General features: G+C 38.7%; 1 protein-coding gene across 1 annotated transcript in view; it reads right to left on the bottom strand.

The window, feature by feature from the left end:
* Positions 1-18,522, bottom strand: part of Hmgcr (HMG coenzyme A reductase) — a 183,699-nt gene extending 165,177 nt beyond the window's left edge. The window contains exon 1 of the mRNA XM_090373218.1: positions 18,475-18,522. Coding sequence (XP_090229344.1) covers positions 18,475-18,497 — 23 coding nt within the window. The 5' untranslated portion in view covers positions 18,498-18,522. The remainder of the gene's footprint in view (positions 1-18,474) is intronic.
* Positions 18,523-21,482: the final 2,960 nt, after the last annotated feature.

The following is a 21,482-nucleotide window of genomic DNA, read 5'->3' as shown; positions in this document are numbered from 1 at the left end:
TTAACCTCAATATAGTACGTAGAACACTTCCGTATGATACTCTCCAGAAATTAAAACGAAAAAATCGAAAACTTACATTAGAGTAAAAAAATAAATAATTAAAAACCAATTTAACACAATTCAAATCAATTTAACACAATTAAAAATTAAAAAGAATCTAACGAAAATATTCAAAACGATTTTCCTTCCTGAAGCTGACAACACTTTTCGACCGTATGTCGTGATCACACGAATGAAAATTACCGAATAGGGATGAACCTGAAGCTTAAATAGTGATTATTTGTCTTCGCGCATGCGCGTAAAGGTCCACGCATCGGAGATCAAATATGGCCGCCAAACATTAACAGAATTCTCGTGTAATTTAATTTCAACGGTTTCTGCAATTAATAGTCGCGTGTAATTACGTTGAACATTAAGTATTTTGGCCTCGTTAAATAAAAAAGTATTAAAAATGCTAGTCATGTCTAAAGATTACCATTTCCATAACAGTGTTTTCCAAACTGTTGAGCGCGCCCTCTTGAGGGAAAGAGAAATTTATTTTCTTATTGTGATTTGAAGAACAGAAGAATAAGAAAATTTTATTAAAAATCCTTATTAAAAGGATGCAGAAATTAAAGCAATAAAATGAAGATATCGTTTCGGAAGTTGTGGAAAATGAATTACGACGGGCGATCATTTTATTCCTGGACTGGTGCAAGATTTTATGTTTACCGAGCGAACTTTCCATAACTGCCGCTAGAGGCGCTCTCCCTGATCGCTATTGAGCACTCTGTGTGTGTGCATCCAGTACTTGTCGTGCTAGTGTTACATGAAGAGAGGGTTTTTTTTTAGCCGCGTGTCAAGGACGATCGTTTTGAAGCAAGTATCATGTCGAACATACAGATCGAACACCGATATGTGATTCGTTATTGTGTCAGATAGGGTTTAATATATCGGAAACAATTAAAGAGATGAATGAAGCGTGTGGTAATGAGTCTTGGAAGGACGGCCATATTCCGGTGTGAAGTGGTTTCTCCATCAAGACAATGCCAGGTCCCATACGGCTAATTATTGTACAAGCAGTGATCACTGCCATAAGTGCCAAGGTTCTATCACATCACCCTTATTTACCGGACTGAACCCTGTGTGGTTTCTTCCTATTTCCAGGTCTGAAGAAAGCTCTGAAAGGCAAGCATTTCGCGTCTGACACAACGGTGCTGCTGGCAGAGCCACAACGGAAGCACTTCTGTCTTTCGAAAAATTGCTTGCAAGAAGCATTTAATACGTAAGTAGGATAGTGGCGAAAGTGTATAACGTTCAATGGAGAGTATTTCGAGAAGGAGAAATCCACATAAGGTTCAGATAATGCCAATTAAGATAAGATCGTCCCACGGATTAAATGATCACGCCTCGTATGAACAAAAATTCGTTAATTGTGAAAGTATATAGATTCTATAATTTCTGTGCATATTGGATGATTATAAAGTCCTTTGCCACTTTTAAAAATCAATAATTCGAATATTATAGACAGTATTGAAAAACGGTTCTTTCAATGCGTTTTTTTAATTGTAAAAAATTTCTTTCTTTTTTTTTCACATGGCAGTATGGCCCTTTCATGTTTGCCAGTAACCCCCAAACCACTCATTTTCGTGTTCACACTTTTCTCTGCTAACTATGGCCAACTTGCCAAATATCAGTCACCCTGACGCCATTTCTTTTTGATGTGAACACTGGACGTCCACTAATGTCCTGTTAACTTCCTAACGGTGGCTGAGATCAAAAGAGATGCTCGTAATCCCATTTTACGGACCTGTTGCTCTTGCCCTCAGCAACCCTTTCACGCCTGTTCTCAAATGACACCCCCCCTCCCCACTTCTCTTAGTCATTGCACTGTCTCTGTTTGTTCTCTTGTATTATTTAAATTACTTGTTTACCTTTAGCCGCTATTTTAATTCACACGCCTAAAAAAACTGTCCATTACTAAATCCAGTATTCTTCCAACTTTAACCTTATTTACATTAAAACTAAATATCCAATCTTAATACTTACTATCTTTAACTTAATACTCGGGCATTAATGCTAATTCTCATCTGCCATAGCCCTTCCTGGATTTATTTTAGCAAAACAAATATTTATATTTTAATTTGCTGCTCGTAAATTATAGTTATCTCCAAGCTGGTACATCACCGAATTAGTGGTGCAGAGAACAGAAGCACTTGATATTACACAATGTACGGAACGTGGTGTGGGGTAACGAATTACGATACTTTGTTTGTTTGTTATTTGGTTTTTAGGAGCATTAGCAACCAAGGCCATATTACTCTGGGGATATGCGGTGGTCATTCCCTGACCTTTCCCCATCCTCCGTATTTGGTGGTCATAATTACGCTAGATGCATTTGGGTGTGATGTATATCCGAAACGAACAAAAGAGAAATTTACAAAATGCTTGGTCATTATCCAGGCACGATTGGTATAACCTTTCTATATTAGTATATAGAGTATATATACACTCAGTTATCACTGAATTATGACCACTCCATCCGTAATGGAATATGCCTCATAATTCGCGGTATAAAAAGCCGCAGTTTCGTATGCTAGAGCAGTCTGGTCGTGCAAGTCAGAGTAATCAAATAGCAGTTTATGATAAGTAGAAAATATATAAGAGTTTCAAAAGGGCATGAATGTGGGAGCTCGTGCGTCAGGTGCTTCCATAACGGAAATAGCATGTCTTGTTGGTTGCTCACGGCCCATTGTGGCTAAGGTGTACACCTCCCATTGAGAAAACTGTAAAGGATTACGCAAGGTGGATGTTCGTGGTGAACGAAGGGTGTATCAAGTTTTACGGGCTCAATAGCAGATCACTGTGCGACAGTTGACATCGCAGTACACGGGGAATTCAAGAAAAATATCCCAAAAGACGATAAGCTCAGACCCATGGGATTCCGCAGCAGACGACCCAAGAGACACCCTCTCCTCACTGCTGATCATCGTCGACGGCAAATGCTGTGATCTCAACAGCATGCTGGGTGGACACTGGAGGACTGCGAACGAGTGCGCTAGTGCGATGAGTCCAAACACCTGGTGTAACACGCCGACGGAAGCCATCTTGTGTGGCGCAATTAACACGAGTTCATAGGCCCATTGTGCACAGTGCCGACTGTCCCAGGCAGGTGGCGGTGGTTGATTAACATGGGGAATTTTACTGGCAAGAACTTGGATCTATGGTGCGTACGAACCAACGTTTCACTGGTGACATCTACGGGCAGCTCTTAGGAGACCATGTGCACCCTGCCAGGTTACATTTTTACCCGGATGGAAACGGGATCTTCCAAGGCGATAATGGTCCGTGTCATCGGGGCGCACTGTGCACAAGTGGTTGGAGGAACATAGTGAAAATATCATCTACCGTGATTGGCCTCCAACTTCACCTGTCCTCATTCCAATTGAACACCTGCCAGAGCCCCCTCCCTGGTTCTCGTCTGGTCTACACATGAAGTTCATTATCACTGGACACCGCCCTTCCGTCAGAAACTTACAGCTATGGTGATTGAAAGAGACCCGCGGTGCCATTGTGGAGAAGAAGAGTCCTGGGGCATCTCATGTATGAGTGCCCTGCCTATGACAACAGTAGAATCAAATTTGTTACCGCAATTCAAAAGGAATCCAAGTAATCAAGAGCCCTCGCTGCTGCTCAATGAAAACACGTACAGGACACTAACTGTGTACGTGCAGGAAATCTTCGCACTGAGGCGAGCCAAGATTGCTAAAATGAAAACTACATTGAATCATGCTGCCCAAGGCCTGAATCAGATTAGTGTGGATTAGCTAGTTCTCTGCTAGAGGAGACTGCCCTGACAACTTGCTAATCCTTTAAGGGTAGGAACACCGCTGGCACCATTCTGGTGCGGGACTGCTGCAAACTCCTTATAGGGTAGGATCAGCCGGCACCGTTCTGGTGCAGGATTGATGGCACTTTGGAGAACTCCTGAGTGCGGGATACAGAGTCCACTGGCCTCTGGTGATCATGCAGGGGCACCTGTCCCCTGCTACTTTAACTCCCACTCCCAGACCCCTATTTTCACCTCACAAAGAGCGGACTGCTCCTCAACTTCAGTCCGTCCTCCTTTTCCCTCTTTCTGTTCCTTCTAACTCGTACCCCTGTTCTATGTCCCCCATCCTTTTTATTAACTTGGCCTCTGTCAGGAAGCTCAGGCAGCCCTGGCAAAGGCCAGCCAGAGTATAATGGGAAGCCTGGCTCACCTCCCAGTGGTGGTGGCGGGCAACGTGGAGTCCCACTAGGGGCTCTGCGGCCAAGCAGCCAGAGACACAACAACAAAACATAACACTACTCTGACAGAAACCAGACATTACACTTTTTCTGGCTTTTCTAGAGATTCTGTACTTCTTCACAAAGTACCATGGTTCAGATGTGGGAAACCACAGGTGGCGCCTTTCACAAAATACTATGCCACTATGAACACCTGTGAGAAGTTTTGGAACGGGAAGTGAGGCATGTGAACATGCAAACGCCATCTATTCTGATACTGTACTGTGGCAAGTCCTGCAGTCAGCATGGCTGCAAATCCGTACGGATGTCTTCAGACGTCAAGTTGAGCCATTTCTCAGGCGAATAGCGGCTGTTAACACATAAACATGGTCCGATTCCGGACGATTACAGAGCTGTGGTTGATTGATCTAAGAAAAATGCAAAGCAATTATGTGTGATATAAAATAAAAAAATAAAATAACAACAACAGCCACACAAACATAACTGATAAGGTGTCGATTTATTTATTTATGTTTATTTAGGAAAGTTTACAGTATGTGTTTACAGATACGTACACACATATGTGTGTATAGATACGTACACACATATGGGTAAGGTAGATTCTCAAAAACATCACCTTCGACTTCAATGCAATTCGCTGCTCGTGTGTGAATAGTGTCCGCTGCTCGCCTAAGCTCATAATGGCTGTCTTCTATGTGGACCACAGAATTCAATATGCGATCAAGTAATGCATCTTGTGTTTGCACTTTTGTGTGGTACACAAGATCTTTCGTTCAACCCCACTTAGGTCACCGGACTTAATGAGTTGGTCCGGTGACCTAAGTGGCCAATTTTGTGGACCACTTCGACCGGTCCATCGTCTAGGAAATCGGTCATTGAGGTGAGCAACCACTGTACATTTGACGTTGTGCAGCCAGCGGTAAGTCTAACAGTTGCAGTAATTCGTTTTATCCTCCACAGTGTAGAGGTGGAGGATGAAACGAATTACCTACAACTCTACACTGTGAAAGTGGAGGATAATTAGTTTCTGACCAACGGTCTTTTGCTCAACCTCATCTTGTTGAACCGTCTACTCATATGGGCTGTGATCGCTGGAAAACGAGCCGGTATCTCGCAATGGTTGAAAAACTCGGCTAATGACTTGTCAATTCGGAATCTGTGGTTCGGAAAACGTCACTGGTATTCAGCAGCAGCAGCATTTTCATTGCAAAATCCATAAACATACATCAATTCGGCATATTCAGTACTTGTAAATGTAAAAAGGAATGTTGAACAACGGAATACAACGGACTGACACTGCACAGCACAGCACATGTTTCGTCACGCTACATTCGACAAGGTCGCGCGGGCGCACGAGTTACGAACACGATTCACAGTGGTGCACTGCCGAGAAGCTATGAACATTACATAGCACCATAATTATATTCAGAACACGACCCATGTTCAAATGAACTATTTTACCCAAAACTGCCTCAGAAATCAGCTCCTGAAGTTATGCCATATCATCGTGAATTACCTTATATTGTGTGTTCGTGTGTGTGTATGCGTGCGTGCGTGCGCAAGCATCATCCGGCATTTTACAAGGTGTTAAGGAAAGTTCCATCACTAAAAGACTCATGGGAAAGATTTTTAATTTCTTCTCAGAGGTGATACAAGATACGACAAGGAAACATAAGTGTAAGTTTCAGACGTCATACGCAACCTTCATTTGCAAAAAAAAAAAAAAAAAAAAAACAGGAAAAAAAAAACTTTTCATATATCCTCACATAAAATAGTACGAAGAGATAATTGGCACCACGAGGAAAAGAAGCTTAAAATGTTCAACATTTTAAGACCCATCATCCAATGTCTTTTGTTTCACAAGATATTGGAATCCACTGATGGATTCTAATAATAAAGAGCTCAAAGAAGTGACAAACCAAGCCTTGCCAAGCCTTGTTATTTAGGCATAACAGCTTAATATAGGTATTAGAACATTGAGAATATACTGTATTTAAGAAAACACGCCTAACCGAAGTATTAAATGAAGAAAAACACTAAGTCTACGTGAATACAATAACTTGACTTTAAACTCTACTACTTTGTACAATAAAAAAATTATTATTTACGTTTCTAGATCCATTACAGAATTCTGTCATCAGCCTAAAGAGTTGGGGAGAGGTTGAGAAAGGAGAATGAACTAATCTCATAAGGCAGCGAAATCATAATGAATAATTATTATCGTACTTGGGGCAACAACAGAGCAGAGAACTATTGATTGAGAAAATCTCAATTGAGAATTTATTACAAAAACACTAAAATCTCGGTCGTAATATATCTTTAAAATACACATTCTCTATACCTCTTCAGATTTTTACCCAGTGCGCCTATTCATCAAGATATTGTTATCACTGAAAAACATTATCAAGGAAAGAAAAGCACTGCATTGGGTCGGATTGTTGCTGGACATTAATCAAAGAATCTTCTGAATAAGTACAACAAATGACAAAAAAAAAAAAAAAAAAAAGAAAGAAAAAAATTGAAACTACATTTTTATTTGTAACGAATGGGCCTGGTGTACTCGGGTCCATGGTTGAAATAACATACACGAATAAATTATAACCCGGTTTAATGTAAATATACAAATATATACTAACGAACTAATGAGACTCGTGACAGAGAAGAAAAATGCATGGGATGCATATAAATTATCAGACGACGCAGAAGCCTGTAGCAGATATAAGCTAGTCTGTAATCAGGTCACAAAGGAGGTTCGGCAGGCAAAGGCGGATTACGAGAAATCTTTGGCAAAAGATGCTAAGAAAAACAGCAAGGATTTCTTTACTTATATAAACTCTAAAAGGAAGGGGCTAAATATGATTGGTCCACTTGACATCGATGGTTCGACTGTTGATGATCCTGCTCAGATAGCAAACAAACTGAATGAGTATTTTGCATCTACATTCACACGTGAGGAATCATTACAGTTTGAAAATGGAAGAAGGTTATCAAATTGTAGCAGTGTGCTTAATGATTTTGTAATAACTGAGAGCAAAGTGGAGGAGAAATTGTTGAAGTTAAACATAAGAAAGGCACCTGGGGCGGATGGGATCTATCCAGTTATATTAAAGGAGGCGGCAAAGCAACTAAGCAAACCCTTAGCCATAATTATGAGAGCATCCTTGGATTCAGGGGAGGTTCCCACGGACTGGAGATGTGCAAATGTATCCCCAATTCACAAAGGAGGTTCGAAGGGTGACACGAATAATTACAGACCAGTTAGTTTAACTTCTGTTCCGGGTAAAATAATGGAGTCACTGGTTAAAGATGCAGTGCAGGATCATCTAGACAAGACTGCAGCAATAATTCAGACACAGCATGGGTTTGTTAAGGGAAAGTCTTGTCTGACAAATTTGATTGGTTATTATGATGTGGTCACAAAGGAACTAGATGCAAAAAATAATTTTGATATCATATACTTGGATTTCAGGAAAGCTTTTGACACTGTTGCGCATAGAAGACTACTGTACAAATTGGAGCAGAATGGTATTAAGGGTAAGTTGCTACAATGGATAAAAGGATGGTCAAGTGGGAGAAGACAGAGGGTGGTAATCAATGGGTGCTGCTCTTCGTGGACTAATGTTATTAGTGGAGTCCCACAGGGTTCGGTGTTGGGTCCACTGTTGTTTTGTATATTTATCAATGATATTGATGAAGGTATATCAGGCTTAATGTCGAAGTTTGCAGATGACACGAAGGTTGGCAGGGTTGTTAATGACAGTAATGGCAGTGTGCTACTGCAACAGGATCTAGATAATTTGGGCAGATGGGCTAAGAAGTGGCAACTGAAGTTTAACCTTGACAAATGCAAAGTACTGCATATGGGTAGAAGTAACCCCAGAGAAACGTACCAACTGTGTGGTACTACACTTAAGGTGGTAGAAAATGAAAAAGACCTGGGAGTAATTGTGCAGTCAGATATGAAGTTTTCTGAGCAATGTAGACAGGCTGCTAGGTCATGGGGTTTTGTCAATGATATATAGGAATTTTGCTAGCAGGGAAAAGGAGGTGATTGTCCCTCTGTATAAGGCAATGGTCAGGCCACGCCTTGAGTACTGCGTACAGGTCTGGAGGCCTCATTTTAGGAAGGATGTAGATTTGCTTGAGCGTGTACAGAGAAGAGCAACACGATTGGTGAGGGGAATGAAGGGATCCTCTTACCAAGAGAGGCTTAAGTTCTGCAAATTGCAGTGGCTGGTGACTAGGCACCTGCGCGGTGATCTGATTGAGGTCTATAAGGCCTTGAATGGGTTGAGCACGCTGAATTCTGATGGGATCCTCCCACTTGTTCAGAATACGAACCTACGGGGACATAAGTTCAAATTAAGAAAGGATAGATGTAGAATAGATGTGCGGAAATTTGCCTTTAACCAGCGGGTGGTTAATTGCTGGAACAAACTTCCATCTGTCGTTGTGGAAGTTGATAGGTTAAATAAATTTAAGGAGGAACTGGACAGGCAATTGGAGGGTATGGTGTGATTTTTTTTTTTTTTTTTTTTGGCTGATGCTGCATAAGCTCCTACACTTGCTTTCTTGCATCAAGTGCCACTACTACTACTACTAACGAGACTGGCGTGTCTCTTCATCAACTGAAATTCAAATACAACGGATAAGTGCAATGAGCTGAGTGAGGCACGTTAATCATGTGCCATTGTTGTTGCACGGACGTGCGCTGCTTTTACTCCACTGATCATCTAGCATTAAAACGGTTGTCTCTAGGATGGGGTGTAGACATATGCCTCTTTGGCGGTTTATTGCCTTTGGATTGTTTAATATGTTAAGTGCCTCTAGCCATAGGCGGTGGCGAAAGTGTCGTGAGTGGTCTACTATTTCAAAGTCACGTTTGGGATCAAGATCGTGGTTGGTGGCCCAAAAATTCGCATGAAATTCGCCATCATACCATTCAAACCTCCATTCACACAGCTCGCTATGGGTATAGAAGCCAATATTACCAATCTTCCCGAAGAAACTGCCAACTGCCGCAATCCTCAGCAGCACTCGGAAAACTTACTCAAACCTTAACCATCGTCAACATGCCACCCTATCATCTATAAGAAAAGACAACTCCATCGTCGTACTTCCTGCTGATAAAGGGCGCCGGACCGTTGTATTAGACCGATCAACCTACCGAGAGAAACCCCTGACCCTACTACTAGACCCAAACGTATATGAACCTCTATCTGATCCACCCATTAAGGTCTTGAAACGTCTAGAGACACATGTCAATAAACTCGTCCACACATGGTTTAAAGATAAGAAGATCTCGATTACAACTCAGCGTCTTCTACGTGCTACTAGCTGCCAACTATCGCAATTCTATGGATTACCAAAGATCCACAAACCGGGTATTTCCCTCAGACCAATAGTGTCGTGCTGCAGTGCCCCAACGCAGGGCCAGCCCGAACAAAAGCTGGACCCGGTGCAAAGTTGACTTGCGGGGCCTTGATACAAATTCGTACAACAAAATAATTTATTGCATTTTGATATTTATTACATTGCACAAATTGGTTTAGTAAGGATTACATGAAAATGATAAATAATTAAATTATTTTAATAAACTTAACATTTCAATCACAAAAAAATCTTTAATAAATCAAATAAGAAAAATAATTGCTTCATATACTTATAAAATACAATTTGGTATGCGACTTAATCGAATAAGGTCACAATATGTGACTTTTGTTTCATTTTCTTACATGTTTTATAGCAAATTCGTTGATAATATCATTATAATTTTAGTTTTTTGGCTATTTCGGATTCGATAGATAAAATGGCTAAGGAGGTAAATCGTTCTTGACTAATGCTAGATCTCAAGTAATTTTTTATTATTTTCAATTTTGAAAAAGATCTTTCTGCAGATGCGACGGTAATTGGTAAGGTTAATATAATTTTCAGAACAGTAACAAAATTCGGATACAATTCAAATAAATTATTTTTCAGTAAATATTGTAATATTTGTAATATTTTGATCCTGGAAGGCAAAACTCGACGACAAATTTTGATTTCATTAAAAAAAAATCAATGCAATCAATATCGTCTTGCAAGGTCGCATTTAAGTCTTTGCAACATTTAAGAAGATCGTTTTCAGTCAATTTTTGAATATTATCCGAATTATAGAAAAAACCATAGCAGGCAGATTGCTGCTATGGATAAAGGGGTGGTTGAGGGGGAGAAGACAGAGAGTGGTAATCAATGGACACTGCTCATCGTGGACTGATGTTATTAGTGGAGTCCCTCAGGGTTCAGTATTGGGTCCATTATTGTTTTCTGTATTTATAAATGATATTGATGATGGTATATCGGGCTTAATGTCCAAGTTTGCAGGCGATACGAAGGTTGGCAGGGTTGTCAAGGACACTACTGACACTATGCTGCTGCTGCAACAGGATCTGGAAAGGTTGAGCAGATGGGCTGAGAGATGGCAAATGAAGTCTAACATTGACAAATGTAAAGTATTACATATGGGAAACAGCAACCCCAGAGTAACGTATCAATTCTGTGGTACTACACTGACAGTGGTAGAGAATGAAAGGGACCTGGGGGTGGTTGTGCAGGCAGATATGAAGTTCTCTGAGCAGTGCAGATGGGCTGCAAGAGTAGCTCATGGTGTATTGTCAATGATATATAGGAATTTTTCTAGCAGGGATAAGGAGGTGATTATTCCCTTGTATAAGGCAATGGTCAGGCCACACCTAGAGTACTGTATACAGGTCTGGAGGCCTCATTTCAAGAAGGATGTAGAGCTGCTGGAACGAGTACAGAGAAGGGCAACAAGATTAGTGAATGTAACAAAGGGGTGCTCTTGCGAAGAAAGGCTTAAGTTTTGCAAATTACAGTGTCTGGAGACTAGGCACCAGCGAGGTGATCTGATAGAGGTGTATAAAGCCTTGAATGGTTTGAGCATGCTCAATGCTGATGGGATTCTTCCTCTTGCTCAGAATAATCACCTGAGAGGGCATAAATTCAAATTGAGGAAAGACAGATGTAGGATAGGCGTGCGGAAATTTGCCTTTAGCCAGCGGGTGGTTGGTTGGTGGAACAGACTTCCATCCCTTGTCGTGGAAGTTGATAGCCTAAATAAGTTTAAGGCTCAGCTGGACAGGTATTTCGAACGAACAGAGGGGTGAAGTGGAAGTGGTTATTTTTTATTTTTTTTTATTTATTTATATATTTATTTTATTTTATTTATTTTATTTTTTTTGGCTGATGCTGCATAAGCTTGCTTTCTTGCATCAAATGCCTCTACTAATGCTAATGCCTCATGTTCGTGATAAATTTCGAATCTTTTCTTAAAAGAAATAATCGCACTATCGATTATGACTAGAAAATATTGAATTCAGAAATATTCTTCGCCTGATGAAATAGGCTGATCGGTTCCTTCATAACAAAATTGCTTTATTTTTCGTCCAGTTCTTTGATTCTTAAATTCAGATGTCACTCGTAATTCTTCAGCCATTTCCTTTGCAGTTATTAAAGAAGATTTGAATCCTGATTCACGATACTGTTCAAAAAAATTTAAAAGGCCTTTTAAATGTGAATTTGCAGTACCGATATATATATTTGAATTTTGAAATATCTTGCTGACAATATTTACTTCATTCAGTATGTCATACCAAATGACCAAACTTAATAAAAATTCAAATGAAGTAAGTTTATTTTCGATTTCGGATTTCGTTTTCATGTCACTAGTATGTTCATAAAGGTATTTCAAAGCTAGAGAAAATTGTGGTACTTTGTATCTCACAGATTTCACACTTTCGAGGCGACATTCCCACCTCGTTTCTGACAGTGGTTTTGGAGTAAGATGTTTGACACGCTCTTTTAATATATCCCAGCATATCACAGAACTTGCAAAAATATTATATATGCTTTGTAAAGTCTCAAAAAAATGAATTTGCAAGAGAAGATGATTTTGAAATGTCTCCAAGAACTAAATTTAAATTATGACTTCCGCAGGGCATATACTGTGCTTTGGAATTCTTTTGCAGGATAAGTGCTTTGGTCAAACCAGTATTATTAACTTAAAATTTTCTCAGAAGAAAATTTAAGTCGACTTTTTGAATAATTTCGAATTCGCTCGATCTCTCGAAGATAGAAAGCGAAAAAGGTGGTATATAGCCTTTAGAGTACGATAACTATGGTATATAGCCTTCAGAGTGCGATAACTATGCAAACGCTGGCAACATAATCGTACGTCTGAGCGACTTGTAAGGAGAGATATTTTAAATATATTTGAAAGAAAATATATTTTTCCGTGTTCTTTAGAGAATTCTTGGCGGGCTTTCAGATAATGTTAATAACATAAATAAATAAATTTGATTATTGACATTTTATTTCTTATGTATATTAAAAATATGACCATTTTATGGCGATGTCGCTAGATTTTGCAACAGTATTAAAACAAAAAAAAAATGAAACCATTTTTATTTTGCAAAATCAGTCCGCGGCGCGGGGCCTTAAGAAACGCGGGGCCTTGTGCGCTCGCACCGTTCGCACCCCCCTCGGGCCGGCTCTGCCCCAACGTATGAACTGTCCAAGCATATCGCGCCTCCTCTCACCTCTTGTAGGAAATACCTCACACACCGTTAAAAATAACAGTGAATTCATCCACCTCATTAAGGACCTTTCAATCCCTGACAACACCGTCATGGCATCATTTGATGTGATTTCTTTATTCACTTCAATTCCCGTCCAACAGGCCGTGCACTGAGCCAGAAGGCTCCTCTAGAACGACTTAAGCCTCCAATCCAGGACATCACTATCCACTGATGACATCTGTACCGCCCTCAACATATGCTTATCAAGCAGCATCTTCACTTTTAAGGATTCAGTCTATCAGCAGGTACATGGCACTGCTATGGGGGGGGCCTGTTAGTTCCGTAGTAGCCAACATCGCTATGGAAGATCTGGAGGAGCAGATACACCGAAACCCACCTACACCTATTACAACATGGTGTAGATACGTTGACGATATTTTTACTGTAATACCACGTGGCTCTGAAACAGCACTACTGGAATACCTCAACTCCCTATCTAATTTCATCAAGTTTACTATAGAGTTTGAGGTCAACGATGCGCTCCCGTTCCTGGATGTCCTAGTGCATCGCGTAGGCCCACATCTAGAGACTTCAGTATACCGCAAACCTATGTGGTGCGGACAATTCACTAACTACAGATCCGGCCACGCACCAAGTCATCTCAATAGCACTGCCCGCACCCTATTCTCCAGGGCTTGGAGCCATTTCAGCACTGATACAATTAGGCGTAACGAGATCTCCCGTGTGAAGGCGGACCTAACCAAATGTGGTTATCCATCCCATGTGCTAAGCAGGTGCCTATTACAGGCACAAGAACTCACATCCCACCCAAGACCACCGAACCAAGACGGTATATCGTCCTCCTACATTCCCTATTATCCAGACGTGTCAGGACGGATCTCGAAGGTCCTTAGAAATTACAACATCAAATGCGTGCAGTTACCCTGCAGGAACCTACGTTCACTTGTCTCCAGTGTGAAGACCCCTGTCACACCTGTCTTACGCAGCAATGTAGTATATCGCATCACCTGTAGAGACTGTGACAGTTGCTACATAGGAGAAACATCAAGGCGTCTCCAAGATCGCCTTACGGAACATGACAGAGCAATCCGGCTTGCCGAAACTGACCAGTCCGCAGTCGCGGAACATTTTTGGGCCACCAACCATGATCTTGACCCCAAACGTGACTTTGAAATAGTAGACCACTCACGACACTTTCGCCACCGCCTATGGCTAGAGTCACTTAACATATTAAACAATCCAAAGGCAATAAACCGTCACAGAGGCATACGTCTACACCCCATCCTAGAGACAACCGTTTTAATGCTAGATGATCAGTGGAGTAAAACAGCGCACGTCCGTGCAACAACAATGGCACATGATTAACGTGCCTCACTCAGCTCATTGCACTTATCCGTTGTATTTTTGTATTTGAATTTCAGTTGATGAAGAGACACGCCAGTCTCGAAAGCTACTGCCTGTTAGTGTATATTTGTATTTTACATTAAACTGGGTTATAATTTATTCGTGTATGTTATTACATTTTTATTCCGTTTATTGTAATATCTATTAAATTTTCAAAAATTTCAATAAGCATAATGCGTTCCTCTTTAAATTTGTGGGTGCTAAGCAATATCGAACTTAAAATTTGGTTCCAGCTCATCACAGTCCATGAGACGCATTATATTTCTAGAGGAAAAATATGACAGTTTAAAATTTGTTGTCTAGTGGAATCTGATAACAATTATTCTTTTTGATCTCACTGGTGCTTTATTGCACCAATTCATGTCCGTCCCCATTGAGGGAAATCTTATCTTATATAAGATAAGATTTCACACAATCCAGAAATGAAGTCAATAAATAATTTCATAAAAGTTATGAACCTGTTGGAACTCCTTCAACCTATAGTACTTGGCAGTATCACGAAATACGATATAGATTTATCTATAGTAAACCTCTCTAACTCAGACATTAATTGACTTAGATATTGATTGACTCTGATATTGAAATAACCTATAAACTTTGACATAATGATATTTTCAAAAGCCACATGAATCTGGTGTTTATCTAAAATTCCTTCCATGGATCACGACATCTACTCTGCTTTTCACATACAGAAAAATATTTAGCTTCTGGTACGTAAATGTGGACAAAAGAGAATATTTCGTCTTTTATCAAAAAATGATTTGTGTAGATTTTTCTATAGATGAAAATGAAATGTCTATAGGTCATAAATGTTACACATCATATACTGCATTAATGATACTAAATGATTTATGCTACAGAATACGTGTATTGTTGACAGAATCTTGTTTATACATGAGGAAAATTGCAGGGGTTTCCTTGAAATTCTAAACTCTTTAGGTTAAGGTCATTTTTAATGATACTTTTCATGAAACAGCTGCATCCACGTCAGAAAGGCTTTGGTATCTATAATAGCAATTTAAGAACACTACAAATAATATGACGATAATGAATTATCTAATAGACCATTACTGTGAAAATATTTTATTAGAGGACGGCCTTAACCTGAAGAACTGACCTGAATGAGGTCATGTATTATCTATGGCCCTATTCGTATCTAGATCAAACATTACTGCAAGAGGATACTGGTTTTGCACGTAACAATTAGAAACACTTGAATCCCACGAAGGCAAAGAGTTGTTGGAAAAGTTGAATGCATCCCAGAAGGTATTCGAGAAACTGAGAGTACAATGTACAACACAACTGATAATATTATTATTAATATTGAGATAATATTAATAATAATTGTATTATCTATTAAAACTGCTAAAATTATTAATTCAAGTTATCGAGAAGTCTTTCTTGGTGAATTAAGATTTTAAAATAATCGATGTTGTGATATGAAACGTAAGTGAGTTGCATCAGCTGGAGCTGTACTACAAACAAATCCATTCAGAGTTAACTGTCTTCCAGAAAACGCCTCCGCTGTGAACTACTCATACTAATGGCATTGTGGTTCAGTCTAGAAATTGTTAATTTTCAGTAAAAGTTAGAGTTTTTTTGGTAATAAAACAGAATAAATCAAATAAAATACATCGAGGAATACCAACTGGATCTTGAACTTTGACCGTGAATTTGAAATCTAAATATGTTTCTAGAGCGTCAAGGTAAGATCCGTAAGGAATAAGAGTGGCAAATTGATCTCCAAGAGGAGAGGTGTGATTTATACTGATTTATAAATTTGTAGATATGAAAATTTTTTCAAAGTATCCAGTTAATAGGAATTAGGGAGGACAGCGAATTCTGCTCCTGGAGTTCTTGAATGGAAAGGAACCCTCCAACGATTATGAAACTTGATTATACACTAGTGCGGAAGCTGTAGAGAACTTGAAAGCCTCACAAAAGTCCCTGGACCCAAGCCAATGAGAAGCAAAGCAATTGGAAATAGGATCTCCACGAATTTCTCTGAGAATTGCAGCTAATCAGGTAAAGCTGTAAACAAATAAAGGCACTCCAGTTGATCAGATAATCTTCGTCAGTTGTAAGGGAATTGGTATTTTTATTTATTTAACTTTTATGTATTTTAATTTCCTTTTCATGCCTTTTATGAGTTTTCAACGTTTCATTACTTAACAGATTTGCTTAAAGACCATAAAGTTCATACATTTACCAACCTATTCACCACCCCCACTATCAAGGGCTTCAGGTTCCACCCTTCTCTCTCTCTCTGTTCAGTGTTCTAATGGACTTCATCTCTATCATTATAGTTCCCTTTCCTCATATTTTCTCTTCTAGCACTTTTTTATATCGGTACGACTTTTTTTTTCTTTAGTTCTGTTAAGGATTCGCATAGCCTTCCCTCATCACTAACCTTCCGCATTTCTCTCCAACCACTTCATACTGAACTTTATACACCTTAGTAATATTAATTCCAGATTATGCGAGAAAAAACGTGCCTTCAGATGTAGAAGCTCACAGAATACACAAAATAACGGGAGTCACAGTGAGAAGACAGCTTCATATACTTCCTCATCACATGCGCCATCGTACACACAGTCCAACTGTGTGCTCTATGGTGCAGAGAACAAAATATACTAGTTTACTACCAACCGTGTTGACCACGCTTTAATTTCTCTGCTCTATAATGAGAGCGAGGAACTGGATGCTAATAGGGTCATAAATTCACAGGAAGAAACCATCTTTTATTCATTAGGTCTATATAATCACATAATTCTAACGTATATGGGCACTATATAAACTATACCCATATTTTCGTATTATTTTTCAGATAGATTTTAACGTTTAAATTGCTCCCATACAGCCTTGGTATAAATATCTAATTATAATATAAAAATATGAACATTACCATTATGAACTAAAATTTGAAACATTTTATACGATTACATAATAACCTTAAATATCATTTAAAGTTGTGTTCAACAGATAAAGTGTATATCGGGCATCTATTTAAAATGCATAATTTTACAGTTTGGAATTTATATAGTAATCGAACTACCATAAAAATAAATGAGTTTTCTGTTTATACTCCGGGACACACAACCACACTCTCAGAGGAGTTCACAAGATAGAAACAGATTACAAGAAATAGCATCGTATTTAGTAACACTAGAATTAATAGCACAAAAAGCTAAATGCGATGAAGATATTACAATTATAAATTTTTAAAAATAATAATTTTCTGATTATTTATAATAAATACCTTCAAAAATTAACGCTTCAGCTAAAAATATCTTTAACGTACATAGTAATAACTCGAATTGCAGAAGAGAAATTTTATCTAAACTGTTGTCGCTAATTTTTAACACTCATTTCGTAAACATAAAATATAAAACAGTCCGCATTTTTCTTGATAAAATAAATGCCTTTTGTGTTTGTAATTAGAGTTTTATTCATATGTGTATATGCCGATAAGCATACAGAGTTTAAAGTAAAAATAAATATTATGCAATAAATTTTACGTATCGTATTTTCTAAGTATCGTAAATACTGCATGAGTTGCGTAGCAGATCCACAAGAAAGGTATTAACTATTAATAGTATTCCTAATCTTATTTTATTCTTATTAATATTTTTTAAATTAACCTTGATTAACAAATTAAAGAATCTCATGGATTTTAAATTTATGCATTTTGTATTTAAATTAAGGAACGTCTTATTTTAATGATAAACAATGGCAAACGACTGTATAGTCAAATAAATAAAAGATCACAGTCATACCTTTTTAATATCACCAGTAGCTCTATCTTAAAAATATTTTTTAATTAGCACATAACGAATAATAATAAACAGCATTTTAAGTGTGGCAAAATTTTATTAGCATGAAAAAAATAATAAAAACAAAATTTTGAAGAACGGCTTAAAACTGTAAATAATCGATAATTTCAATATAGTGAAAAAATATTGAAATAAATAAAATTACAATTAAATTATTAAACGAGACCGGTAATTTTTATTCACATTATTGAATGATTTTGTTAAAATCATTCAAAATTCAGATGCATATTGTTAAAGGGGTCAGAATGAAAAGTTGGGTAGAAAAATCTATTACTAGGCACCGCAAGTTGTCTGCCCTCGTTAGCTTGATTAAATATCGTCTTCCCCCACAGACGGTGGTTAACGCAAGGTTAAATATTTTATCGACTTACCTCATTTTACGCGGCTTACGCATCTTCTTGGCTACAGAACGCTTTAGAAAGAACATAACTGTAAATTAGTGAAGAAAGTGTTTGTAAAGTTTTATATAGAAGGATGCAACAGCCAGTGGCCATCTACTATTTTCAAGCAGAACCGCCATTGGCCGTAACGTGACTTTTACCGTCATTTCATAAGAGGAAAGGAAAGGAGGGAGGGAGTGCATGGGGGGTGTAGAGGAAAAGCGTAAAGAAAGAATGAAACTACACTGAAGGGACAAATATAAGTCAAGGTCTAAGGAAACTCAAAATGTTAATATACAAATGCAAAGCAAAAAAAAAAAAAATACTGAATTATTTTTACGACTCCTGTTTATTCAATAATGCAGTATATCTGCATAATGCGTCTGCGCGTGGGTTTATATGCATATTAGAACAAGAATATATATATATATATATATATATATATGAACAAAATATATATGACTTGCATATATGCATGCAGCAGAATATTATACCAAAGTTTCAATTGAGTAGAAGCTGTTTACAAATCGATGTATATTTGTAGTGAATTGATTTCAGAGTTACTTCTAAATTAAATAAAAGTAACGACCGCTAAAAGCTAGCAGCCATTCAAGGTATTATTAAGTTGTCCTATTAGAGTAAGAAAATTCAAAATGGCTTCAACTGAAGAGAAAAATCAACTTCTTGCTGAACTTTTATCATTTAAGAAACAGATTGTAACATCATTATACATCGATGATAATGTATAAGCTGATGTATGAAGAAAGTTAAGTAGACAATCTGGTAACGGTAAACTCGGTTATAATATAGCTATGAACGCAGCATTTCTGCATTTGTAACTAAAACGCCTTAAAAACTGTGTATAAGGTGACTAGAAGCATTCTACCAAGTACGAGAGCCATTCAAAATGTCTGCATTTCGACAAAAAAATTTATTAAGATTTTTTTAAGCTTTAAAATATTTTGTATGCAGTAAACATACAAGGTGTGATCAGAAAGTTCGGAGACTGAACTAATATTGGGAAATAATGAAGCTTACCAGCTATTCTGATGGATTTCCTTCGAGGTAGTTTCCTTGACATTGCATACGTAGATTCTGAAACTTCTGGAAGAATTCTCAATAGGCTTCTTTTGGAATTAACAGGTTCTGTCCACGTTACCCTCGTGGTTAGTGCAGTTGGTAGAATCACCCTCTCATCCGAGTTTGAAGCGCGTCAATGACTTCAGGAATTTTTACGGGCCTTTTTCACCCTGTGGCTGAGTTAGTTGGTCTCACACGAGGATAGGATGGTTTTTTTCCTATCTGAATACCGTTTTTTTTTTCGTCCAGCGAAACAGGTAAACTGACCTGTAACACATGCAATGTATGCACATAATACAGAGGGATGGATGAGTTTGTTCTCTTGGGTAATCCTAATATGAAATATTTATGATTTTGTCATGTAATAATTAACACTGGCGCACATTTTAGCATGTGGCTGGAAATTTATGAGGGATTGAATGTAATGCTCAATTGCATAACAGACTGCATAAAAATATAAGTGCCTAAAGGTACAATTTTTTTAGCAACATTTTTAGCTTTTTTTCTTAAAGTTCAGCAGAATCTCCTGACAGATGATTACGACTTTGATTTTTAGCAATTTTTTTCCCGTATCATTATTTTAATGACATTTTAGAAGAATTGCTAGATAAAGTCACTTTTTATGTACAGGGTGATTCACTAGCAGTGCGACAAACTTGCAGGAGGTGTGGGGGGGGGCACAAAGACGAATCGGAATCACATAGCATTGCAGGGTCCGAAATGCCTTCGTCATGCGGTAGAGGACGTTGAACGGGAGGTCGCGTGAACAGCGATCCCGCTGGAAGTCAGCATTTGCGAACCGTTTCTGTTCAAGAAACCAAGTAGCAAAAGTCCTCCGGAGTGGATAATCCGCAGGCTCCAATGATTGGACGCGTTGCAGATGGTATGAACTCATTTCGTTTGTTGACAGTATCCTTCATACAGTGGATTGGGAAATACCCAATCGTTGGCCTATCGCTCGAGTACTCGTACTCGGATTGCCTTCTGCAAGACGTAGGACATTCTCCTCATTGCCTGGCGTCCTCGTCGTTCGCTCTCGATTCATGGTACCTCTCGTGAAACAACCAGTCTCACGTAACCTTCTGTGCACACGTGCGAAAATCGTATGATGAGGAGCACGCCTGTGCGGGAAACGTTCCTGGTACAAGCGCAGAGCGGCGCGTCCGTTACAGTCCGCAGCTCCATAAGCGAGATGCATATCGGCCAGTTCAACGTTTGAATACTCGTCCATTCTACTGCCTCTGGAACCGGTTCGCAAATACTGACTTCCAGCGGGATCGCTGTTCACGCGACCTCCCGTTCAACGTCCTCTACCGCATGACGAAGGCATTTCGGACCCTGCAATGCTATGTGATTCCGATTCGTCTTTGTGCCCCCCCTACACCTCCTGCAAGTTTGTCGCACTGGTAGTGAATCACCCTGTATAATAGAGGGGAAGTTAATAGCTGTTAAGGGCATACATATATATATATATATATATATGGAAAAATTATGGGAAATACATTGATGTGAGGCAGTTGAACTGTGCTCATCCCAAGTAATATTCAGTCATGTAATCAGAAAATTATGAGAAAATTTGGCACTATCTTAATTTTTGATACCACATTAGTTTCATTTGCTCGGTGATGCTTGTTTTTTATTATTTTTTTTTAATTTGGTTTTAGTTATTGGCGCATCGGCTTCTGTGGCCATAATGCACCTCCCAAGGTTTTTGCAGTACTTTGATCCAAGCCCGAGGCGGGATTCGAACCCGCGACCTTTGGGTTGCTAGGCAGGCACTTAACCCACCCGGCTAGCCCGGTCGGCGTGATGCTTGTCTGTTGACCGCCAAAGCAACTAATGCTATATAATGTCTGTAAATCACGTGTATTCTGTGGTAGATTTGCGTTTTTACTGGATCAAAAAGAAAGTTTCTAATA

This window comes from Mastigoproctus giganteus, chromosome 5 (genome assembly GCF_048544385.1).
Source record: "Mastigoproctus giganteus isolate SK-2022 chromosome 5, ASM4854438v1, whole genome shotgun sequence".
Taxonomy (NCBI): Eukaryota; Metazoa; Arthropoda; class Arachnida; order Uropygi; family Thelyphonidae; genus Mastigoproctus; species Mastigoproctus giganteus.
Note: the sequence above shows the minus strand (reverse complement) of the source record. Positions and strands in the feature narration are given on the sequence as shown.